At 60.8% G+C, this 25467-nt stretch overlaps 4 protein-coding genes across 4 annotated transcripts; all 4 read right to left on the bottom strand.

The window, feature by feature from the left end:
- Positions 1-2785: 2785 nt before the first annotated feature.
- Positions 2786-6640, bottom strand: LMJF_08_0660 (putative protein kinase; the record flags this gene model as incomplete). The annotated part of the gene is made up of 1 exon (XM_001681043.1): positions 2786-6640. One exon carries the CDS (start codon positions 6638-6640, stop codon positions 2786-2788), a length of 3855 nt encoding a protein of 1284 aa, XP_001681095.1.
- A 2335-nt stretch (positions 6641-8975) lies between these two features.
- LMJF_08_0650 (hypothetical protein) lies at positions 8976-9836 on the bottom strand (the record flags this gene model as incomplete). Its single annotated transcript, XM_001681042.1, has 1 exon — positions 8976-9836. One exon carries the CDS (start codon positions 9834-9836, stop codon positions 8976-8978), a length of 861 nt encoding a protein of 286 aa, XP_001681094.1.
- A 5353-nt stretch (positions 9837-15189) lies between these two features.
- On the bottom strand, positions 15190-16089 carry LMJF_08_0640 (hypothetical protein; the record flags this gene model as incomplete). Its single annotated transcript, XM_001681041.1, has 1 exon — positions 15190-16089. The coding sequence occupies one exon, from the start codon at positions 16087-16089 to the stop codon at positions 15190-15192; it is 900 nt and encodes a 299-aa protein (XP_001681093.1).
- Positions 16090-17990: 1901 nt separating this feature from the next.
- LMJF_08_0630 (hypothetical protein) lies at positions 17991-24557 on the bottom strand (the record flags this gene model as incomplete). Its single annotated transcript, XM_001681040.1, has 1 exon — positions 17991-24557. One exon carries the CDS (start codon positions 24555-24557, stop codon positions 17991-17993), a length of 6567 nt encoding a protein of 2188 aa, XP_001681092.1.
- Positions 24558-25467: the final 910 nt, after the last annotated feature.

Here is a 25467-nt window from a genome sequence, read left to right as displayed (position 1 = left end):
CCACCAACGAAAGAGAAAATTATTCACACGCCCATATCAGCAATCTGGTCGCTGTCTGGTCCCTAAAAGAGCCGTCTGCAATTTCCGTTGGGCGTGGCGCTGCTCTCGCTTTGCACCTCTGGCAATGTGTGTCTGTATGTGTTTGGGATGGCGAAAGATGGCGGGGTAGAGACACACGTGTAACCATCACTTGTCCCCTAACCTCCGCCCCCACGCCTCTGCGCTCCTTCTCTGGTGCAGCTGTATCGTAGCATAGAAGAACGAGTGGCTTCCACTCTCAAGCTTGATCGCGGTTGTGATGATGATGAAGTAAAAGTGGAACAGAAACGACAAGGCTCATCATATTGTTTCAACCCGCGCCACGACGTAGTCCACAGCGGCGCGGCGACAGAACGATGAGAACACGCAAAGAGAAAAAGGTAAGCGACACCGTCGAAGTCATTGAGGGAGTGACTGTGTGTGTGTATGTGTGTGTATGTGTGTGTGTGCGCACGTGAGAGGGGAAAAGATGACCGCAATCAGGCGCCGACCCTCCCCCCTCTTAAACAAAAACAAAAACCAACCACGTGCATCCTCTCTCTACCTCTCTTCCTTCCTTTTGCACGCTTCGGCAGATACGAAGATGGCGCACAACACACAGGAGGCCGTGAGGAGGTGCGTACAAATAAGGAGGGAGGGAGCAAGGAGGCATCTCGGATGAGGGAGGAAGAGTTGCCTCACAGAGACCCCGACGTCCACGCAGAGGGAAGGAGGGAGAGGGGGCGGCTTGTGGCCGCACGGGAATTGGGGGTAGTGAACTTACGTGATAGGCGCTGGTACGAGTGTTTCAAGGGCGGTGCGAGGCACCTGAGCACACATGCACGCCCGTGCACACACGTCCACCTGAGAGCAAGAACACACAAAAAAAGGCGTGGGTGGCTTGATGATGACACGATCTCTCTTGTTTGCCCCGCACATAAAATATAGTTTTACCGTGCCCCACCCCCTCCACTTTCTCTGCCACATGGAGTGCGGTGAAAGGTCGCTCTACCGCCCCCCTCCCCCCAATGACACTGCCACAGGTCCCCACCGGCGTGGTGCAATGCAGCCGTGGACACACACACGCACACACGCGTGTTACAGGACATGCGCCAGCCGTCATCAGAGCGCGGCCCCTGCCCCACACCCCGCCCACCATGCACCGCGCAGGCTGCCTCCCAGCCACTCCCATCATGCCGGTCGCCACCTCGTGCATCTCTCAGGTGCGGCTGAGATACGCTCAGGGAGCGGTGACGCTTCGCCCATCATGTGGATGGCAAAGACGTGTTCACCGTCGCCGGTCGCTCCGACGCCGCGCCATCCGGGGACGCGACTGCCGACATCAGCAGCGATGAGTCGCTCTGGCTTCCCTTACGTCGCAGGCGCTTGGCCCCGTCACCACCAGAGGTGGGCCGGCACTTGGCAGGGGTGCGTGTATGAGGGGGGGGTGCAGACTGGCTCTCTCCCACAGTGTGCGTGTGCCTCCTCCCCGCTCACTCTCCCGAAAAGAAAAAGGAGATGATTGAAGTAAAACGGTGGCGGGGGTCAACGAGGGCGACAGCACGTGCCACAAAAGGAAGAGCCGCAGCAATGGAGAGAGGGTTCACGGAGTGCCCCAGGTGCCCACAGAAAAACAAGGAGCACGCGCTGAGAGAGAGAGAGGTAGAGGGGGAGGGAAGAAGACAGTGTATCTTGTCTGCTGGCGCGCCGCCGACCGGAATCGGCCAGGCCTATATATACACACACACACACACACACACACACACACAAGACGCCTGCTCCGTCGCCTCCGTCGCTCCCTTACCTCACGTGAAGCACGCCTACCGGCAATGCTGCGAACCAGAGGGTAGGAACATGGGGTCAGGAAGTCGGGTGGTGGGGTGGCAATCACAGAGACCAAGTAGCTCCCTCTGAGACGGCAGGGCCGCACAGTCGGTGTTACGCTGTGGTGTGCGAGAAAGAAAGGTAAGGTAGCACGAACAGGCGGTGGCGTCGGAGGGGAAGAGGAGGGGTGGGGGGTGGGACTCTGGCTGTGATGAGGTCACTGGAAGATGATAGGAATGGGGAAAGAGCGCACAGCCAACACACGGCGAAATGCTGACGCATTCAAGGAAAAGAAAACAAAAGAATAGCGAAGCACACACACACACACACACACACACACACACACGTGTAGACGCATGTATATATAACCATTTATATATGCATGTATGTGTGTTTACATATACAGGGGGTGATGATGGTGATGCGGAGCGTAAGAGGTGGTGAGGAGAGCGGGTAGGTGTGTGTGTGTGTGTTGGATGAGGTGAGGAAGAAGGGAGGGAGAGGGAAGGGGGTGCAGATCCCGAATCTCTCGCGTTTCCCTCCACGTTGTTTATACAGCGTCGCACCACGAGTGTCGCACCCACACCCAAGAAACGCTTCGTGTCCCCGATTTGAGCTCTGCGCTGCCCACCTTCACCCTGGCAGCTCGCCCATCGCTTCCCGTTCTTCAGCAGAACACACCAGCGCTACTGATATGATGTGCGTGCATGGTTGCATTACACGGCACGTGAGAGAAGGGGACGCGAGCGACTGGAGAAGAAAGGGTCGAGTCGCGTCAGGTGGGGTGGGGTGGGGTGAGGGCGGATGAAGAGACGGGGCAGATCACCACGCGTCGTGACGGCTGTGACACGCTCCCCTTCGCCGTGCACCTCCCCCCCCCCCCACACACATCCCTGGGTGGTGGAGGAGGCGATAGGTGTGCCGCTACTCTTCACTCATCCTCCTAACGCGTGTCTTCTTCCATGGTGATCCCCAGGAGATTGAGGACAGTCTTGTTCTCCTCCCGAAGCTGCGCCGCCGTCGGCCGCGATGCCGGATCCAGAGACAGCAGCCGTCGACACACACTTATCATGATGTCGTTATGGTGCTCCGTGATTGGGCCGGCATCCAGTTGTTCCAGGTTGAGTACAACGCGACCCTGCACCACCGCATCCGCAAACCTCTGCCCACCCGTCGCCATCAGGTCTGCCAGCTCCTTCGCCGACGGTGGCTTCGAGTCACGGTGCCCTCTGTACTCCGCTGCTGTGGCCCATCTCCAACACGGCTGCTGCGTCACTGCCTCCATCGCCAGCAGCCCGTAGCAGAACATGTCGCACGACGGCGTAGGGAGGGCACCAGCGGCCATGGCGGGGCTCAGGTAGCACGACGGCTTGAAGTGGAAGATCTCCCGCTCCAGTGCATGATCCGCAAACTGCCCGACTAACCGGCAGTGACCGTTCGAATCCACCATGACGTTGTCCAGGTTCAGCCTACCGTGCGCCACTCCACGCTCGTGGAGGTGGGAGAGGGCAGACAGCATCTGCAGCCCAAAACATGCGAAGGTGATGGACTTGACCTGCGGATAGCGAGCCAGCAGCTGCCGAAGCGTCCCACCAGGGCAAAATTCCCAGATCAGCACCACGCCACCCTCCACCGACTGTGAGAACGCCAGCGGTGCAAGAATGTTGGGGTGCCGCAGCTCTTGATGCCTCGCAATCAAGCGCTTGATGGCGGCGTCCTGCTGTGCTGTGGGCCCGCACACGGGTGTAGCGCAGCGCAGCGCATCGCTGATGGGGCCCGGAGGTGCATCGCGGATGGCCTTGGCTACCACCGGGTGCACCTCGCGGTACATGATGTAGTTGACGGAAGCGATGGCGCCGGCGGAGCCTAGCGCGAGGATGCGGCAAGTCCACAGCCCTGGTGGGGTACCGTCACTTTTCCTGCACGCCAGTTGCCAGTGCATTCCGTGGTTGTCGCGCACCCAGGCTGGCGGCGTCGGCACCACCACACGCGTGGTAACAGCACCGTTGCTCAGCAGCATCACGTGTCGGTCGCCCACCTCTGGGTACCATGGCGGCGCCGTGAAGCTACTCGCCATTCTTTGCGGTTTGGCGCTTGCTGCGGGGACGCCGCTGCGAGCGGCGCTCACCGGCGGCACCGGAGCCGCGGTGCTGAGGGGCGTGATGTCATCTCGCGGCACGGCGTCCATTCCCGGTGGCCGCCGCGGCACGCGCTGAAAGCCGTCGGCGACGCCTGCACGCACGCAGCGCTCGCATTCGCGCATGAGTCGTGCCACCTGCACCGACACGGCGCCTCCGGTGGCGTCGCTAGCTGCGACCTCGCGGCGCAGGCATGGCGGTAGCAGTCCGGGCTCCAGGTCTGCAATCGCGGCGACACCGCAGAAGGCGATGAGCGCGCCTGCGTAGTCGCCCTGCCGCATGCGCGCGAAGCCGTCGAAGCAGCAGCGCGCGTACAGCTGCAGGGTGGCGTCACTGGCGACGCGACTGTAAAGCGCCTCGTACAGCACCAATACGTCCGCGTCGTGCTCTGAGCGGCCGGTGCACAGCGCCTCCACCGGTATTGCACTCACCGCCGCCGTGCCGCTATCGCCGCTGCCGCCACGGCCACCACGGAGCACGCGCGCGGCGGTCTCCTCGGTCATGGCCACGCGCACGCCGACGCGTTCCGCCACGTTGCCGGCGTCGCGCAGCACATCGCGGCCCAGTGCCACCGTCATGGTCTGCTCGCTGTTGGCGGGGCGGTACTGCCCACAAGTAAACAGACTCGTGTCCAGCAGCGCGCGCACGTCCGGCATGCGCGGCGACTCCAACCGCCCTTCCGCCGTCTGCTGCTCGTCTACCCAGCTCAGCAAAGCCAGCGCGAATGCAGCCGCGTTGCGTGCATCCTGCTGCGCGAGCTCCTCCGTGGCCACGTCCGCATCTGCTGCGTTGACCAGTTGCTTCTCCTGCCGCGGCAGGAGTTGCGCGCGCACGGCTGCGTGGAAGTGCAGGATGCAGGTGTCGGGGAGCAGACGGAGCACGGTGCCGCGGTGTGTGTGCGCGAGCTCATGCACAACGTTGGCGAAGGAGTCAAGGGCCGCCGGCGTGGCGAAGGGACCGCTGCTGATTGCGTTGACTGTGTGCACCGCACGCTGCACCATGGCTGACAGGCGCTGCTTGCGGCGTGGCGTTATAGCGGCGGCGTCGTGCCCGGCTGGCTGCGTGGATAAAGGTGCTGGTGTCCTGCTAGAGCCGTGCGACGCCACTGACGGTGGCTGTGGCGGTCGCACAGTGATGTAGACGACGGTGGAGAGGTGGCGCGCGAGGTGCCCGGCTCTCTGCTCGGGCGACCCCATGACGACATTGAGGCCGGTTAGTGTTGTTTCGATGGGCACAGTGAGGGGCACAGGCAGGGTGCCGCGGGGCAACTCCTCGCGCACGGCTACGGGGACGAAGGCATCGACTTCGCGCAACTGGCGCATGGCAGCGTTGTGTGCGTTGCCCAGCGCACGCACCTCCACCAACGCACCAATGCCGTGCTTCCCGGCGCGATATAGTGCACGCGCACCTCGCTGAACGCTGCAGTCCAGCAGCCGCGTGATCTCGCGCAGCGGCGCCGCAAAGTACAGCTGCACGAACAGCCAAAAGACCAAGCTGACGAGCACCATGACGGCGGCGAGGACGCCGTTGAGGGTATCGTGCAGCCGCAGGTAGGGACCAGTGACAATATTCTGGGAGTTGACGTACACCAGTGGCAGCGTCAGACCGTGGCATGATGTGTAGGCCCACACGGTGATGACGGCGCGTGCGCCCTTGTAGCGAAAATCGACGCTGTGCTTGTAACCGGGGTCTTGCATGCGCGAGAGGTCGACGTGCTTGAGCGCCTCGCGCATGAGTGGGTGGCTGACGTTGCTGGACTTGAGGTAGGTCGTGGGTGCATGCTCACTGGAAGGCAAAATAATATGGTCGTGCACTGTCTGCTGGCCCCAGTTGTTGGACATGATAAGCGGGTCGGCGTCTGCGAGGCTTTGGTTGATAAAGACGGCCAAGAGGAAACCGAGCTTGGCTTCGCCGATGGTGTTGAGGGCGAGCCGCGCGCCATCGATGTGCACCTGCGTGCAATCGGTGATACTGACGTTCGTTGGGAGTTTGAGGCTACGGTAGATTAGCCCGGCAGGATAGTTGTAGTAGATGAGGTGCGGATGCGAAGACGGTTGTAGCCACCTTAGCCGGATGTCGACTGTGTCAATGCTGCCCTTGTAGTATGCCTGTGTGTACTCGACCAGCTCACTTGCAGCGTAGCTGCCGACAAGAGCAGCAACGGTGCCGTTCTCTTCGGGGATAACCGCGCTCACCTGCAGAGGGCGGTTGAACATGTAGTTACTGCGGTTCACGTAGTAGGTGGCGTTGACTGTATGGTTGTGCGAGATGGCCCCAATCAACTGCCCGCCAGCGTCCGCCTCTGCGCTTCCGCGCCAACATGATATCATCTCCAGCTGCTCCAGCGAGATGACGGAGAAGACGCGGTAATTCCTCGCCTCGTCGTATTTCTCCAGCAGCGCGCACAGCACCGAAAGCGTTTTTTCCGATTGCATCAGGAACTGGGTCTTCATGTAGAGGGTGAGAAGGCCGCCCGCCATGTCATGGACGCGGTCCATGCTCTGATCAATGAGCTTGTTCACGGTGGTGATGCGGTTTTCGTGCAGGCTGTGCCACGCCTCGATCAGCGAGCGACTCACCAGTCGATATGAAATGGAGGAGCTGACGGAGCCGACACAGACGAGGAAGACAAAGTAAAAAACGGTCCAGCAAACGTCCATGCGGCAGAGAACGTTGCGTGCGGCGGTGCCCACATACTTTGCCTTGCGTAGCCATGCCGGGGAGGAGCTGCATCGGGACGAGAGTGGCTGGTGGCGCCCCTCTGAAGGATGCATCGGCACCTCCTGTTCGTGCGCGGTCGGGGTTTTCATTGGCGATCCACCTGTTGCCGCTTTGATTGGTGCTCGCTCGTGGTGCAGCTAGCAGCGTCAGGTACACGGAATGCCTTGAATGGCGAGGCATGTATCGGCAACCAGATGTGTGCGCCTGCTGCGAAGGCGTGAAAGGGAGGAAGGCAGACAGCGGCGGTGTGTGTGTGTGTGTGTGTGTGTGTGTGTGTGTGTGTGTGTGTGCTTGTGTGGCTTAAAGATGACCTCGGCTACCCCCCTCCCCGGGAGAGGGAGGGAGAGGAGGGGAGGGGAGGTGGACGTATACGTAAGCGAGCAAGGTGAAAGCACTAATGATAATACCTGAAAGAAGAAAAAAAGAGAGAGAGAGAGAGAGCGAGCAAATAACGCATAACACGTAAAGAGAATATTGGGAATAATAAATATGGAGAGGGAGGGAGGGAGGGAGGGGGGGGGGAGACTGTGGTTACCCGTGTGAGGGGTGGTGGTGATATGGTGAAGTAAGTGGGCGAAGGAGGAGGCCGGTGGGGTGCATGGGGAGCGTCTTTGTCAGTGCGTTTCCCTAGTGCTTGTGCGCAGCTGTCTGCATGGATGGACCGGAGTGCTCGGGAGCGCGCGGTTTATGTGCGTGCGTGTGTGTGTGTGTGTGATGAGAGAGAGGGAGGGCATTGAATGAAGGATGAGAGATGCAACAGGAGAAGTTGGCGTGTAAAGCTCGCCAGCGGTGGACGGCGGAAACACCAAGAGGCCGAGACACAACCAAGCATACGCGGAGACGCATAGGACAGCGATCAGTGAAAGAGCGAGCACCTTACACGCTGCGTGTGACCATGTCATGCCTCCTTCTACCTTTCAACTTCTCCAAAGGAGGGGGGGGGAGAGAGAGGGATTGAGGTGTGGATGGAGAGACAGCATATTTTTGGCGGTCCGCCTTTTCTGCATGTTCTCTGTTTCCTGTGCGCCTTCGGTATCGGCTGGGTGTGCAGGCATCGTGGCGCCGTCAGGCAGAGCTGGGAAGGGGAAGGGAAAGAGGGCGTCGGAGGGAGGGGGCACGGCACTTCAAACACGTCTCGGAGCGCGCGGGCTTGAGACAGACAGACAGCGACTGGGGAGATATGCGAAAGGTGAGAAACCCCCCCTCCCGCACCCCTCCTCCTCCTCCTTCGCTGCCGTGTGCTTTTTGCTTTGAGGCACCCGCACACGACGTGGGAGGGGAACCAACAACGCGGCCGCCCAACAACAAGAGAAAAGACGAAGAGGATCATGGGAAAAAACACACGAACAGGGCTGGGGAGCGGCTCGTGTACGCACATGCACGTGCGCAGGATAGGGATAGCGACACCGACGACGGTCTGGCAGAGGTGACGGCAGAGGAAGCCGTATATCCACGCATGTATGCCGCCAGTGCGTGGGCGCGTACGCGCCCATAGGGGGCTTGCTTGGTGTGCATCAACGAGTCCGCCGAACACTCGCACGGCGGAGCCACCTCTTCTTCCCTAACTACCTTCCATCACAGACACGCAGATACAGGAACACATACAGAGGGACGCGGGGTCGCATAGAGACACATACGTTGAGGAAGAGAGGCGCCAAAAAAAAAAGGGGAGGGTGACGCCTCGATATTGTGTCGTCGTGTGCACGCATGGGTTTTGCGTGTAGGCGCATGCAGGACTCATACTGTGCAGAACCTGGAGGAGAAAGGAAAAGGGAAGTTCTGAATAGAACACAGAGGGGGGGGGGTCGGGTGAGGGTGGTGTGTGAGTGTGTGTCTGAGAGAGTCCACATCCACGCGAGGGGCACCGAAAGATGCAGCAACAACGCGGGCGGTGTCGAATCGAAGAGAGGCAGAGAGAGAGAGAGAGAGGGAAACTACGACGGAGATGCTCTCGTCTTGCAGTGGCAGACATCAACACGCGTATGCGCACTTCGTCGTGCATGGCCAGCCGTTCATGCAAAGGAGGCGCGCCTCGAGAGCCACTCACAGACGGGAAACAAAGCAGGTGTGCAAAACGACAAGGGTCAAGGGAAAAGAGTGGCGAGTCCGATCGGCTGTGCGCCCCCTGCGTCCACCACCACCGCCATCATCCTTTCCGTTCCTCATGTACGGAACGGTGGGGAATCTGTTTCGCGCAGATTCGAGAGAGGGCGAGCAGCATCAGCGCAGCGGCGGGGAGGGGAGGGAAGGGCGATGACTTTGCCACTGTCACACTCAGAGAACCAGATGTTCCTCAATGACGCGGATCCGGCGCGGCAGGTGGACGTCCAAGACAGCAGAAGGAATCGCGGCTGCTGCCGCTGCGGACGGCTGCTGCTGAGGGGCCTCCGGCGTTTCTGTGGAGGCCGCGCTGCCTGTTACAACTCCACCATCGGTGACGACCACGAGACCCACCGTACGGGGACCTGCCTTGATGGCGCGCACCGACACGGAGTCCGTGCATACAATCGACACGGATGACGGCGTGTTCGATGTCGGCGACTTCGCAAAGTCTACGCCGCCCTCCGATACGGTCGTAGTCGCTTCTCCTCCTACACCGAACGAGGTGCCCAATGCTCGTGTCATGGGGTTCGCATATGGCGGATGCATGGCATCCCCACGGGCTCCTTCCTCTGCGGAGACGGGCTGCCCAGAAGCGGGTGCGGCGACTGCCGTGGCTGGCGCGGCGTTGCCGTCCACCGCCGTTGCCATCACTGCCTTCACCACTCCTGCCATACCACTTACGCTCCGGTTGGCGCCGCCACCGAACGCGAGCACCTGCGGCTGCACTGTCCCTTGCGGACGACGGACTCGCTGGGGAGGCTGGTGATATGCAGAGGAGTTGCTCCTCAACTGTCGGGTGAGATAGGCGTCATACTCGCACCGCCTTTGCGGGTTGGAGAGTACCTTGTACACCTTGTTCAGAAGGTTCATCCGCACCTCATCCAGTTCGCGGGTCGTGTTGTACGCTACGCTGTCGTTGTCGTGGTAGCAGCGGTCTGGGTGAAAGCGGACGAGCAGACGCCGGTACGCGTGCCAAATATCGTCTTGTGAGGCGCTCATCGGCACGCTGAGAACGTCGTAGAAGGTCTGCATGACGGCAGCGGAGAGCTCAGCGGCGTTCGCGTGTGTATGTGTATGTGTATGTGTATGTGTGTGTGTGTGTGTGTGTGTGATGACGTTCAAGTTCGACGGTGAGCTGCGTGGAGCTGAGCCGCAGGCGCAGAAAGGCAACGACAACTAAAGTGCGGGAGGGAGGGGGGCAGGGAGGTCACGAGCCACCATCCAAGAACGCTTCTCCGAAGTTGCAGCAGCGCTGTGGTTGGGTGCTGTTCGCGTTTGTAAGCGGGAGGTCTGAGTGGGCGAGGCGTGCCGCGCGCGCGCGAGAGAGAGAGAGAGCGAGCGAGCGAGCGAGAGGTGGCGGGATGGGGGAGGCACAGAGGCAGGTAAGAAACCGAAGGAGCGAGGCAAGGCGCACAGAAAAAACGATATGAAAAGCGAATAACACGACGGAGGGGGCGTGTTTGGGGGAGAGGGGAGAGGGGAGGGAGCGGCTGCGGCAAGCTTTACCAGCACGCGTGTGCGCGTGCTGGTAAACGGTGTGTATGCCTTGCGGTGCAGGCTTCGGAGGTGGGGGAGGAGGAAGGGCGGACCGCGTGCGCGTGCACGCGTTTCAGGGCGGAATGTGTGGTGTGCGGAGTCTAAAGGAAAACGTGCACTTCTTCCGGTGTGTGTGTGTGTGTGTGTTCCAGACGACGAGATACAACAATGGAAATCAAGAAGACAGACACACGCACGCACGCAGAGAGGAGGGGGAGAGGGAGAGAGAGAGAGAGTGGGGAGTCGGCGTAAATGGGCGCGTCATCAAACGTGGCAGGCAGGCAGGGAGGGGAGGGAGGGTTGATGAGCGGCATAGATGCGCACACGCACACACACACACACACATACAAGAGGCGAAGACGTGTGCCGCGGCAAGTCGCACGTGTGCGTGTTGTGGGCCAAGTGTCAGGGAAGGTGTAGCAGCAGAGAAGACAGGTAAGAGGAGTCGATGGAGCGCTGAAGACACGAGGACACACACGCGATCAGTTAATAACGCAGGTGTCCCGAATCGAGGATGTGGAGGGAGAGGGGGTGGGCCAAGCGCGATGAGTGGTGGCTGAGACAATGAGTACAAGAGGGAGCGAAAGGGGTACTTGCTATCGAGCAACAAGAACTAAGGAACGCAGCGAGCGCGTGTGGCCGTCCTTTACGCATGGCGGTCGTGTGCGTGTGCGCCAGAAGGGAGAGAGGGAGAGGGCGGATGGAGCGTGAACGCGAAAAAGCTTTACTGCATGTGTGCACGCGTGTTTCTGTATGCGTATGTGTGTATGTGTGTGTGTGTAGTCTACGTCGTTGACGACACCCTCTGAACACTTTGTGACGTGTATGCGTGTGTACGTGGCCGACTGGAGTCATTTCGCTTTCTCGGCACCATCACCGTCCGACTGCTTGAGATGACGCTGTTGAGGCATCCACCGAGCAAGGAAAAACGGGGAACACCGATGCTGCAGTTCTCGAAGGCGGTGTATCCCTCGCGCTCGCCCTCCTACTCCGGGGCTCGACCTTCAGCAGCAGTAATAGCACTTTAGCATCGTCGCCAGCGTGCCACTGATAAACGTCGGTCGAAGGGCTCCTGTCTACACACACACACACACAGACACAGACACAGACACACACACACACACACACACACACACGGACACGCGCGCCGGCAACGCTTCCAGCTCAGCACCGGGTATCTCCACTTGAAATTGGTGCAGCAGGTGCTGCAATGGTGCAGTTCCTCACGCCCAGCGCTGCCGTCCTCACGAAGCTGGAGAGAATGCTGACGCATCACCAAACTGAAGAGCACGCGGACCTCGATGCTGCGCAATACACGCCGTCGCCTGCTACAGCCGCGAACGCTCTTTCTGTGCGGCTGCACCCCGCGCTCCGCCTGCGCGTGCTTCAAGGACACTGGTCCTGGGCTCACGTGCGTAAAGGCGATACCCGCGCGTGGCGTTCGCGCGAGACGGAGCGGAACTGCTGACGGTGGCGCTGCACGGTGCGGCAGCGCGTTCGTCGCCCTCTTCGAGCTGAGCGTCGCACTTCCACTCCTGGCCTGTCTCTTCAATTTCGAACCACGCCGCGCCACCTGCAGCAGTCAGTGTAACGCCTCTTCAGCGCCGTGCCAGTCTGAACAACAGGAACACGATGTTATCACGGTCAGTGAACTTGCGAGACTGCTTGCGTGACGACGCGACGGTGTACCCCCCTGACGACCATGCCAGGGAGTCTGCGAGGGCACGTCGCTGACGCGACCGCGGCAAAGGGGCTCAGGTGACAGCTCCCCCACACTCCAGGGCTTCACGGTGGTGTTGCGAGCACACACACACACACACACACACGCACGCCACCGGGCAGAAAACGGAACCACCCTTATCGAGACCCCTCCGAGCGAAGTACAGAAGACATGAGAGCCCGAGGACGGCGCGACCCACACTAGCGTAGGCCAAGGCGGCCTCGCAGAGGCCGCGCATCGTCATCAGGAGCTCCTGATGACGACAGTACGGCAACGCAGCCCCGTGCTGTACTGCGGGGAGACGGTTCAGCGCAGCCTTCGTGCCGGAGGGCGGAGATGCCGCACGATCGCAACGCTATACGCTAGCCGCCGCATCACACCGAAAAGATGCAACCCTGGTGGCCGTGAAAGAAGGCCCGTCGCTTCCCCTGGTGATACGGTTGCTGCTGCCGCTGCTGTTCCACGCCGCCGTCGTCGATTATCATCTCTAGAGTCGTCGCGAAGCGGCTCAGGAGTCGATGTTCCTCTTCGCGAACGAATAGCTTTGCTCTACGCCTTGCTCGCATGAGATTATCCAGGGTGGGTGGAGGGGTGACTACGAGGAAATATGCAAGCGCATCTTCTTCGCTTGCGCTTCTCTCCTCTGTGCACGATGAGAGCAAGCGTTGATGAGCAGCAGGTGCGTATGTTTCTATGCGAGGAAACCGGACTAGGGAGGAAGGGAGGGGCCTCTGTGCATGCGCGTTGTCAACTCTGATCCATGTGTGCCCTACATGCGCGAGCGTACTCCTTAAACATACAAAAAAAAAAGATGCCGTGCACGCATGCACGGAGAAGGTAGTGGAGGAGATGAAGTGATGTAGAAACATGTGCAGATGGGAGGATCGGAGAAGAGGATGTGCCTAGACGGGCGCCGCCCCTCCCCCGTCGTCTCCTCGCTCGTCGGAGAAAACTACACTTCCACGCGCAGAGGCGCGCGAGAAAACACAATCACACACGTAAAAAGGAGAGAGGGGTAGGCGGGATGACCTTTCTCTTGTTTTATATCGAATGGGTTCGCTTCCATCCTCTTCCTCCACTCGCCTTGCTGACGTGTATGTGTGTACGTGTGTTGTGTATCCGCGTGCGTTTCGCCCTTTTTGGTTGTTGTGGTTCGATGTGCTTCTGGTTGCCGCTGTTTGCCTTAAAAGGATGTCCATCTTCATTATGCGCACATACAAACACACACACACACACACACACACACACACACACACACACACACGCGCACCAGGTACATATATATATATATATATATATATATGTATGTATGTGTGTGTGTGTGTGTGTCTGTGTGTGTCGGGTGGTACTGGAGTCTCGTCGGACGTCACTGAGGGGGTGGGCACGATGTGTGAGCTGTATGGGCGAAATGGGCGGACAAAACGAAAAGAAGAACGTCAAGGAAGGAAGGAACGAGCACCAAGCAAGAGAGATACAGAACGAGAGCCAAGCGACGGAAGCATAAATAATATATATATATATATGTATATACACTATGTGCGTGTGTACTGCAGACGTGTGGGTGCACCTCTGTGCGGGGTACGCGTGTGTGTGTGTGCTGATAATGGCGAGGGACAACAACACCTGCGCGCATCAGCACAGGATACACACCACGTTTAAATCGTCACGTTCGGATTGCATAACCATGAGAACCCAAAACACACACAAGCACGCACACACGCACAGTGAGAGGGAAGCACGAAAAGAAAACGGTTGAGATGCATTTCCGAAAGCGTCACACCTTTACGACTCTCTTACGCACAGACATGTGCACCCGAAGAGATGATGGAGGGGTGGTGATGATAGTGTTGGAGCGGGACCCTCGGAGGAACGCCAGCGTTGGTGGTGGGTATTTGGGGTACCACTTATTGTCAACGCCGCGGCGAAGCAAATAACAATAAAAGGAGGGAGAGGGAGACACACACGAGGAGGAGGAGGAGGCGGGGCGGGGCTTGTGTACGGCGAGTTCCGTGTTTAGGGGGCTGTGAACTGTGGCACTCCACCAACGAGCCTACGTGCTTGTGTGTCCTGTATGCGTGTATGCGTGCACCCCCTCCTTTCTCCTCCATCTCTACGGGTTGGCGTTGGTGGACTACCAGCATAAATATAAAAAAAGGGACGAACGAAAAAAACGTGGAAAGGTGTGGTGTGGTGGTGGGGGAGGGGGAGGGGGTCTATGCCCCCCCCCATCCCCCCAAATAAACAACAAAAACAAAACAAAACGAGGGGGTCACGAGAGAGTAGCGTGAATAGCATGCAAACAACTACACGGAAGCGTAGCCACAAGCACAACACCCCGGCCCCCTCCCCTCCCCCCACACGCACTAAAAAAGAAAACGGACGAGGAGGAGAGCGGGAATGGGTGGGTGGGTGGGCCATCTCTCTCGACCTCCCACACACAGGCACACATACGGACACGACGAGTGCTGCCGCTGCTGCTGTGGCTGTGACGGCCTTGGCAAACAAAGTCACACACACGCACAAAGACACGCATATACATGCACGCTTACCTACACAGGCATCTGTGGCGCCGAGACCCCCTTTTTTCTGAATTTTCACACCGGAGAGAGAGCGAGAGCGACAACAACAACGAAAAGCAGTGACAGGGGAAACGGGAAGAGGGGGAGGGCAAGCGGGGCTTCGCACGCAGATCACGGTACACCCGTACATGCCCTTTTCTGCGTGAGCGTGTGCGCGTTCGCTGACATGTGTGAGGTGGTGTAAAGCATGACGACCCGTGAAAGAAAGGCAAGCAAGCACAACGGAAAAGGAGGTTCGGGAAGGGGAGGCGCCTACAGGCGGCAGAGGCACTAAAAGACATGTGCCCTGACGAACTCACCGTAACAGCAGCAGCAGCAACCACAAGAATGAACAAGCAAGCACATGGCGCCTGCAGGGACGGCGAGAAGCGGACGTCGACTGCAAGCAAAAACCCTACAACGCACTACTGCCTGCGCCCGCGCGTTGCGGGCTCTCGCTATCACGTCGAAGCGCAGCACGTGAGGCGTTCGCGGCACTCCCGCATCGTCGTCTTGTGTCTGCTCGCGTGCCGTGTGTATAGGTGGGCCCGCGTGTTCGCTTCCTTGAATCTCACAGGAGCCGCTCGTCCTCGCCCTGAAGCAGTGCGACGGCCGACTCGCCCAGGCCGGCCTCCGACGTGCGACGGCTGCCAATGATCACCACCAGCGTCTCCGCGAAGAATCCGGCGACGGCCGATGCCAGCGCTGCCCATGCTGTCTGCCACCCTTCCGCACCCGTGAACCCCATTTTGCGGAAGGAGCTGATGCAGCCGTCGAACGGGTTGCAGTCCCCGAAGAGGCCACCAGTTGAACCGGTAGCAGTAGCCTTAACCAGAGGTATGGCGAGGATGTCGGCTTCCCGCGACAGGGCAATCTTCATGTTTACGGAGGGGGTTAAGGAGCGGTGGGCCGTCGAAACCTCGCGCAGAAGCGTCTTGGGCGCGAGGAGAATCGACGGTTTGACAACAAAACCCATCGCCGGCTCGGTAGCTTCCATGCACACGGTGGCATTCTTCTCACACCAGTTGTTCTCGTACATGGCGTGCATGATGTAGCAGTTCAAGCCGGCCGCAGCGATCGCCACCGTGAGCAGAAGGCAAATCGGCGCCCCACACACGGCGCGCACGCGATAGCTTGAGCGCGTGAAGGTCGACAACATGTGAAAGCCTGAGCACACAAAGGCCAGAACGAGGGCGCCGATGCCGACAAGAGTGGACACCTGTGCCACCTGAAACGCAAGCGCCAGATCGCTGCAGTCCTTCACGAACGTCTTCACAGCGATGTGCTTCTCCCCGGCAGGGGTGTACATGTCCGTCGTCCACAATGACTGTGTGATGGAGGAGTTGAGCACGTCGACGTTCAGCCGGAAAATGGGCAGCCCCGCCGTAGCGCAAAGGCACAGCGCCGCCGCCACCGCGCTGAGGACGACACCGCTGCGCAGAAGGGCCAGATGTGTGCTCCCCGACGCCATTTTTTTGCGTGCGTGTGTATATATATATATATATATATGTGTGTGTGTGTGCGTGTGTATGTGAGTGTGTCGGTGTGTTTGTGTGTACGTGTCCGTGGAAAGATACTCCTGTTAACACGTGCACACACGCACACACACGGTCCAACAACAGAAAACAACACACGAAAAAACGAACTCAATCGAAGTGTCTGTCAGGCGTGATGCGATGGAGGAGGAGGGGAGGGACTGGTGGAGGCGTCGGCGAGCTCGCGATATCGTATGGTGTCGTTGTTGGCGTTCGGGCTGGTGGTGTCGCAAGCGACAAGGGAGAGTTGCTTGTGTGACCGTGAGTGCGTATCTGTGTAAGCCTGAGAAGGAGAAGGGATAGTTTTGGTGTTGGTGTTGAAGGCGGTGGGGAAGGAGTAGGGCGCGAGAAAAGACCTCTGACGATGCGGAGGGTGGGGTGAGGTGGAGTGGTGGAGTGCGCAGAGAGAGCAGAGACGGTGGGAGAGAGAGGGAGAGAGATGAGGGAAGAAGCGAGTGTGACCAGGCGGCTCTGCTTCTGGTCGGCATGGCCATTCGCGCTGCTTGTACGCGCTTGAATTGTTCACCGTGGCTGTGGACGAACCGATCGTGCCCTCCTGAGACGCCCAGACAGAGATGAAGAAAACCGAAGCAGTGAAAAAGCAGCATGCTTGGTCATCCCCCACGCTGCCGCCATTAGTTCGTTTCCCTGCTCAGGTTGGGTAGATGGTGGCACACACACACACGCACACACGGGAGATGCCCCCGATAGCGCTCCCAGGCGCACCCACCCGCGCTGTGCCGCGCTCTGACCGGCGGAGAGACGGAGAGGTTGAAGATGGGGAGGTTACGGTTGTGATAGACACAGCTCTAAAGCGCTGATCACTATTTTTTCTTTTGCTTGTTTTTCGTTGTTATCTTCAGCTGTGGGGCGGAGACTGCCATGGCCTGTATGCCAAGTAAAGCGGACGAAGAGCGGGGGTGCCGCCACTGGTAGCATTCGTGAGGAGCGGGACGGTAATGCCGCGCGACTGGGGCAGAGAGGAAGAAGGCCAAGGCATGGAAAGAATGTGAGGCGCATCGCTGACGCTCCAGGCTGGCCGCCTGCCCCCTTTTCAGCGTTCCGCCGCGTTGGGGGGTGGGGGGGGGCACAAGCTGGACCACGCCTTTCGCGACACTCGCGGGCCACATTGACCCTTGGTAGGCAGGCCTGTGGCCAGAACCAGGCCTTATCGAATTCGTGGCGACGGGACGCTGGTCAGGCACAGCTTCAGCGTCTTCTTGTGCGGGAGAGAGAACGCGCAGACATCACGCTACTCACGAGCCGGGCCACGACACATTTCTCGCGCCGTCGCAGGCGTGCTTACACATATCCGTGGTGGCGGGGAGAGAGGCTCTCTCTTGTTGCGCAGTCCGTGTATACAGTGCCACCCGCTCGAGCCCGCCGAGGGCGCAGTGAGCTGTCGGCGTGCCGGCTGCCTCACAAAACTCGGAGCTGGGAAGCTGCATGGCGAAACGTTGACGGCAACGCAATGCAGAGGGAGATGCAAGACCGCACTGGAAACAACAATGTGAGAACTGTGCTAAAACGGTGATGAAGCAGAGCGATAACGCACCGCACAGGGTGGTGCGCCGAAGGGACGAAGAGCTCATGGCCGCACGTGTGGGTGTCACGAGTTCAATGTTCCCGGTCGACGTGCGCACATGCCTTGCCCTTCTACAAAGCAGCCACACACATACCATGAGAGTCACGTATCGTCTCAAGAGAGCATCGAAAAGAAAGTGCTGCCGTGAAGAACCGCAGTCGTAGTGGTGATGCCGAGGGACGCTGAGGGAGAGAGGCACGCACGCGTTCGTGCGTGCGCGTGTGGCCCCGCCACGCTCCCGTCGCCGTTGCCCTAACCGCTTCCGCTGCCACCCTCCACAGGAAGACGACCGCGGGAGTCACTGGTACTGGCACCGGTGCTGTTGCTTCTGTTCTGCGCCCACTTGGTGCTCGCATACGGGTTCCACCGGAATGCCTCCCGCTGCATGTACGTGTCCTCGTCCACCCGCAGCACCGACTCGCCTTTCGTCTTTGATCCTTCGTTAACGAGGTTGGTAGGGAGCATGCTGGTCGGCGAGAGTCGCTGCGACCCGCTATCGTCCACCAGCAGTTGCGCCGGCGCGGACTGAGCGAACAACGGCGCTGGAGGAAGGTTTGATGGGGTTATGGGGCTATGCTTGAAGGGTGTGCCAGGCCCCTTGGCAGGCCCTGTCGTCGCGAGCGTCGTCAGTGAGGCACCGAGCGAGGAGGTGCCCTGCGAGGGTAGCTGCAGCGGTGCTAGAGAAGCGCCGCCACCCACTCTGATCGCTGCCGTGTTTCCGCCGCCGGTGCGCCGGCGCACACGGACCGTCAAGTTGACGGCTGATGCACCGGCGGCAGCCGTAGCGGGGGCGGGAGTGATTGCCGGTGCGGTGGGCGAACCAGCGCCGAGGCTGGAACCATTACTGTGGTGGTGTACCTCCACCAGGCTCATGCCCATGCTCTCGCCACCACCGAGGGGGCTGCTGGCAGCGGGCGAGCCGCCAGTCGCGGGGTGCCGCGGCGACAGTGGATGCATCTGCTGTGGGACCAGTGAGATCGGTATGGCGGCCAAGAAGACCGTGGCCGCCACCCCGCCTGCGTTTGGCAGCGAGGGCACAGGAACCGGCGTGCGGGGCGCTGGGGACCCAATGGGGCCCCAGAAGCGGAAGATGGCCGGAATACCGCCGCGCCCCGTCTTTGGGTGAGGCAGCGGCACCAACTTTGTGATGGCCGTGACAGGGTGGAAGGGAGTGCTCATGGGCAGCGGCGGGTAGTACTCGTTCTCTTGCTGCTTTCCATCTTGTATGAATGTGTTACCGCCGTACTGGTAGTAGTAGTTTGGCCCGCCTCCAAAGCCGATCGGCGGTCCAGATCTGTACATGGCGGGGCTGCCGGGTGCGCTGAGGCGGTTGCGGGTGCCGCTGAGTGGCTGCTGCGGTGGTGGGTTTAGGAAGGGCGCACGACGCACTGCCGTTGTCGCTTTCGTCGTCGTTGTCGTTGCGGCGGCGGCGGTCAGCGATTCAGTCGCGATCTTGGGGGAGCAGAGGGTGGACCGGGCCGCGTCGCTGCCGACGTGCACGGAGAAGCCGCCGGCAGAGTTGAGGGAGCTTGCGAAGTTGCCCTGCTGTGCTTGTTCTCCGGCTGTTGCTGGCGCAGCGCTTACGCGCGAGGCGGTGGCGTTAGTGTTGGCCCACTGCGGCATCGATTGCTGTGGAAGAGTGATGTTTGCGTCTGACGCCGAGTAAGAGATGCTGTCTGTATAGAGCGGGTTCATGCGGTGGGGCAGCGGCAGAGGCGCCGATGTCGCGGCGATCGGCTGCTGCGTCTGCAGATGGGGAGAGGAGTGGCGCTGACGCTGGCGCACTGCCGCAGGGTGTGCACTGCTCGCAGCCGCTGTTGACACGGCCTGTGTAGCGGCCGACGTTGACTGTTGCTCTCGCGGCAGAGGTGATTGCTGCGTTGTACCCGCGCGGGCAGGTGGCGAAACACCTAGACCAGGATGCGGAGGAGATGAGGACGCTTGATCGCCAAGAGCCGGATCCGCATGCAGGCTGCCGGTGCCGATGTCGCCGCCGCGCCGCCGCGGTTCTCCTTCGTGCTGCGCCTCAAGCGTGTGGTTTGTCCGCCAAGGGCTTTTGCCGCTGGGCCTGGGGGGAGACGAGGGGGTGGCGGCAACGACGGTGACGAGCTCTGGGGACGACGGTGCCGAAGGTGCCACCGACACGTCACTCGACCGCTGCGCACCCACCGGGGAAGTCAATATCCCCGCCAGCGGCTGCGCTTGCTGGCACGGCGCCTCGGCGTCCTTCTTGCTGCGGTTGCGCTCGACCATCTTCTGCCGCCGCAGCCGCCCCTTCGCGAATTTCGGAATGACGCCGTAGAAGTAGCGCTGATGATTGTGGCGGAAGCTCCAGAGAAAGTAGCGACCGCCGAGTTGGATAGGGCTGCCGTCTGGAAGTGTTAGCCAGCCCAGGTCGGTGCGGTCTTCGTAGAAGCGGTTGTCGACGATCCACTTGGTCCAGCTCAGCAGCAGCTCATCCAGCCCGACGCACAGAAGCCTGGCGGACATAGAGAGGTCCACGACGGAGCTGGCGCAGCTCCAGCTGCCGTCAGCAGCTACCGCTACGTTGCCCGTGAATGTCGGTTCGTCGGTTCTCACCGACATCGCAGATGCCGCCGTCGCCACCGCATCAGCAGTATCTGTGGCTGCCCTCGCAGCGAATCGTCGGCGCAGCTGAACATGCTCGTAGTGCTCCCACCGCCGCATTTCGAAATTGAAGACGACCAAGTCGCCATCACAGAACTCGTCCGCAGCGTAGGTGAAGACGTGGCCGTACTGTGCCAGCTCTCGTGCCTGCTGAGCCGCCAACGAGTCTGCTTCCCCTGCAAGGCCACCGCTGCTGCTGCTGCTGCTACGGCTGCTGCGGCGCTGTGCATAGGTCGTGGATAACGAGGTTGTTGGCAAGATCATCTTGCGCAGTCGGTGCGCGGCACTCGGCCCGGGGGCCGCCTTGTCCAAATCCGACACGCTGAAGCACGTGATGAGGCCTTTGCTCTTGAAGTACTCGGCCATCACCTCCATCCCTTCCACCTGCCCAATGACTACCCGCTCGCCGTCATAGTTGCGCGCCGGTGCGGTGCGGCTGCCGCCATCCTCGTCGCCGCCGTGGAGCGGGATGTCGACGGTGCTCGGCCGTCGCAGCCGCACCGCACCACCGTAGCTGAGGCTCGTTGTGTCCACTGGCTCGATGTACGCGCCAATGAAGATCGGCGCCGCGGCGGCGGAGCAGTAGAACAGCAGCGCCCGCACGCAGTCCTCGCGTAGGAGAAAGAGGAAGTTGCGGCCGCGGGTGGTGGCCAGCATGCCGCACTCGTACAGGGCATGACTAGGGCGCCGCGTGGCTTTCGGCTCCGCCTGCTGCCGCTCGTTCTCCCGCAGGATGTCGCGCTGAACGTAGCTGGGCCATACGGTGGTGGCGGCTTCTGGAGCGGCACTGGCGGCAGTCGCCTGACCGACGCCGTCTTCATCTCGGCTACCGACACCGTTTGTGTGGTCGGCGGCTACGCCCGCCGCAACGGCGGCGGCCAGCTGCGTGACCGTCCTCTTCGCGGCTTGGTCAGCGCTAGCGTCGTAGTCGAAGAGCGTGCAGAGCGACAGTGGCGCATGCGGCTCAAGGCGGGATGAAAAGAGCTGGAAATTCGGTCGCGGCGGCAACTTTAGCCGCTGCTGGTGCGGCTGCTTTTCCGCACTGGGTGCCTCCCCCGCTACCCGTGATGGTGCTGTCGGCCTCTGGAGCGAGAAACCACTCGTCTCTGAGATCCTCGCGGCGCTAACGCGTGCGCGACGGCGCTCTTCTTCCGTGCCCAGGTCCGGATCATCATCGTCGTCGAAGTTGTTCACGGCGAGTCTCACTCCGTCGCCTACACCACTGTTGCCCTGCCCGGTGGCGGAGCGCGCCGACGCGGAGTTTGGCAGTAAGCGGGGGGTGGTGGTGGTCGTGGCTGGGGGCTCGCCAGATGCATCCTCACCATCCTCATTGCGACCACTGCGGTGTCGATGGGCCTCATAGTGACTGCCGACCGCAGCAGGCAGTCCGCCCATCACACTCGCCGCTACGGTGTTGCCCCGGTCGTCATTTCTCACCTGGTTCGTATCCTCCGTGAAAGGCGATGTCGATGCTGCGGCAGGATCCGCGGCACTTTGGTCCGTTGACGACGCCGGCGGAGACGCGGTACTCCAACAGAGGGAAGGCAGCCCCAAGTCCTTGTGCTGCAGCTTCTTCTTGCCTTTTTCACGCCGTGCAGCGGCCTTGGCAGCCGCGTCGCTCTCGCCGACGCCGACGCCGTCGCTGGCGCCCCGCTCCCCGCCCTCTTCGTCTGCGCCATCCTCGTCGTCTTCGTCTTCCTCGACCTGGTCGCGCGGGTCATGGCCCTCGGGTCGCCCGATCGTGGCGTCCTCGAGAGCGCGTGTGAGGTGGCGGCTGCGCAGATCGGCGCCGTCGCCTTCCGCCGGCTTCAAGTCGCCGTCCTTGTGCTGCCTCTTGCCGCACACGCCCTGCGCCGCCGCGTCTGTCGTCTGCCCGGCCGTCTCGGCCGACTCGCACGCCGCCACCGCCGCCGTGAGGGCTGCCCCGCGGCGCGACGGCGATGTCGCGGCACCGCTTGCCAACGGTGCGGAACGCGCCGCGTGACTCTCCGCGGGGCTGCTATTATCTCCAACGGTGGAGTACACGGCCGTCTTCAGCAGCGACGGTGATGTTACGGACGAGGAGCCGGCAGGGTCGATGCCGACGCTGCCGCCCTCTCTGACGCCACAGCCACCACCGGTAGTCGTCCTCCGCCTCGACGCGGTGCCTGCGCTGGCGACATCGTCGGTCTGCTCGCGCTGCCGCACCGCCCGCTCCGGTGGGGTGAAGTTACGCGTCATGTGCAGGTTCGCGTTGATGAAGTTGTAGAAGTTGTTCTCGCGATCGACAACGTCGAGCCAGTTGCGCAGCAGCAGATCGTCGTCGTCCACCTCCGCGACCGCCGCCTTGGCTCTAAAGAAGGTCTCCCGCACCATCTGCAGGTACGGGATGTTCGACAGCACACACATGGACCAGATGGGCCGCGTCAGGGCGTCGCTGAGCCCCGCCTGCAGACACATGGGGCGGTACGACAGCAGCGTGACAAGCGCGGCACGGTTGACGATCTTGTCCCCGACGGAGCCTTCGATAAAACGGCACACCCGCATCACTGGCGGCTTCTGCTCAAGCTGCTCCATGTAGGCGTCCTCGGCCGCCTCGCTCTCCTGCTCGTACCCGCGCAGCCACGGCGTGCCACGGCTGCGGGACGGCAACAGACCATCCATGCCAACCACGCGAACAGGCATGATGTTGATGATGAACTCCTCCTCGCCCTCCTCATCGACACGCTCCGTGTTCGAGGCGACCTCGTCCACGCTGTCCTTTTCCCTGGGCGAATCCTGGTCGCCGTTAGGCAGCCGCCTCCGCACGGTGCGGCGATGCGCGCGGGTGGACTTGAGCCGGCGCAGCTGAGTGTAGTCCATCCGCTGCGTCACACGTTCCCCGCAGCGCGCACACCAGGTGTAGCGCACAGGCGGCGCAACCTCGGGCTCACTACCCGCGAACCCCGAGGACGACGCAGCGGCGTGCTTGCTGCTCGACGCCGGCGACGCAGACGGCTTCTCGCAGTACACCACATCGTGCAAACAACGTCCGCGGACGATCGACGTCTTACCGGCTGTCAGCACCCCAGACGGCGCAGCGCCTCCCGTCATCACTCCTTTCTGCGAGCCGCGCGAGGACTCGGCAGCAGCAGCGGCGGCGGCGGCCGTCGTCGGGAACTGCCGCTTGGCAAAGTAGGCAAAGTGGTAGAGCACGCCGTGCTCCTCGACAAGATGGACGCGGCCGTCGCGGTACTGCGGGTCGCTCTCAAAGTGGTAGTGGCGACGCTCCACAACGGGCAACGGCGTCGGCGGCGCCATGTGCTGCTGCTGAGCAGAAAATCCGCCAGCACAGGCGTCGGCGCGGTTTCCTGTCGCTGTGCCGACGCTGTGGAATGCAGGGGCGACGTACGGGATGCGGTGCTGGCGGCAATACTCGGCGCGCATCTCCTCCTCTTCCTCCCTTGTCAAGCGCAGGGCTATTGCCCTTGGTATGGGATATAAGAACTTTGCCGGTGGCGGCGGCGACGCCGAGGACATGGTCGATCCGATGATGGACTGGCTGTGGGCTGCGGACTCGTCAAAGCCGGCGCCGTTCGCCACTGCCGCCCCGGGACCCTTCTTTACCGCCTTGTCGCGGCTCTGCTGCCTCGTCGCACTCGCGCATGCGACTGGCTGAGCATTGTCGGCGTCTTTCTCGTCGGCCCCGTGGCCGCCATTGGCATTGCACCGCTTGCCGCTGTGGCTGCCTTGCTGCTGCTGCCCGTTGGACAGGTGCGGTAAGGCGGCCCGCCAGCGCTGCTCCTGTTCAAATAGCGCACACATCTCTGAGTCTGTGTCGACGAGGGTGCCCTCCATCGGCTCCGTCACGAGCACACGGTAGAGCTCCTCGCGGCCTTCAATGGAGGGGCGGAGATGCTGGCCAATCCGTGGCGCGCGCGGCACGGCAGCGCCGGCGCCGGCGTCCTCGCAGATAGAATCAGCGGTTCTGCCGAACTCGAGAACTTTCTGGCGGATCTCGTCATCGTAGTAGTGCAGGCTGGGGTCTACCTCGTCCACCTCCGCGCCCCAGTCCTCCTCCTGTGCCGTACGGAATGCCGCTGCCACGTCCTCCGGCATCACAGATGACACGTCCTTCATGTCGAAGCAGTACAGCGCCGACTGATTGTTGCGTGCGTGGAAGAGCTGACGGAAGGCAAGGCTGTGCGGAGAGGGGAAATAATGGTCCGTCATGGGGATGTGGAAGACAACGTGCGAGCCGCAGTTCGCAAAGAAGACGGAGGACGGGTCCTCATTCGACTCCCGACTCGGTAACGCGCCCATCTTGCAATACGTCTGGTCGTGCGACTGCCCCCCTTCCCCTTTTCCCCTTCCACGAAGAGACCCAGAGAAGCGAAATACTAATAGTAATAACAAGAGGCAGACGTCGTACACGAATGGTGGGTGATGTCGCCTGCCTCAGCTCGACCACACACACACACACACACACACACAGGAAAAACACGTGAAAGACATTCACAACACAGACAGACCGGAAGTCGTTAGATAAGAAGACGAGATCGAAATCAAAGAAAAAGAAAAAGGCAGGTGGGGAGAGAAGAGGCGCCGTAGTCGTCCGGCGAACTGAAAGCAAGGAGCCCACTAACCAATCAAACACACACACACACACACATACACACACATACACACGCACACAGCAACAAGAATAACAACAATAAAAAGGGAGGTGATACGAGCGCAAACCCGCAGCACTTGGTGGAGAGATGGGGCGCCCCAATACACGAAAGCCGCCGGGGGTCGGCCACAGTCAAAACGAAGAAGAGATGCACACACACACATATATACATGTACATATACATACATATACATATACATGTATGTACAAGGGTATACATGTATATATATATATATATGTATATGGGTATATGTGTGTATATATATGTATATGGGTATATATGTGTATATATGTGTGTGTGTATACAAATAGCAAACGAAAGAGGAGAGAGGGAGAGGGTGGGAGGGAGGGCGGCGGTTTGCCGTGGGAGCACTCACCGTTGTCGTCGCGAGTTGAAGACACCGTTACACTTACAGCACCCACCCACCCCCCCCCCCCCCCACACACACACACAGACGGGCAGAAAAA

The sequence above is a fragment of the Leishmania major genome, chromosome 8, assembly GCF_000002725.2.
Source record: "Leishmania major strain Friedlin complete genome, chromosome 8".
NCBI lineage: Eukaryota > Euglenozoa > Kinetoplastea > Trypanosomatida > Trypanosomatidae > Leishmania > Leishmania major.
The sequence above is the reverse complement of the archived record's forward strand: the minus strand, read 5'-3'. Positions and strand labels throughout refer to the sequence as shown.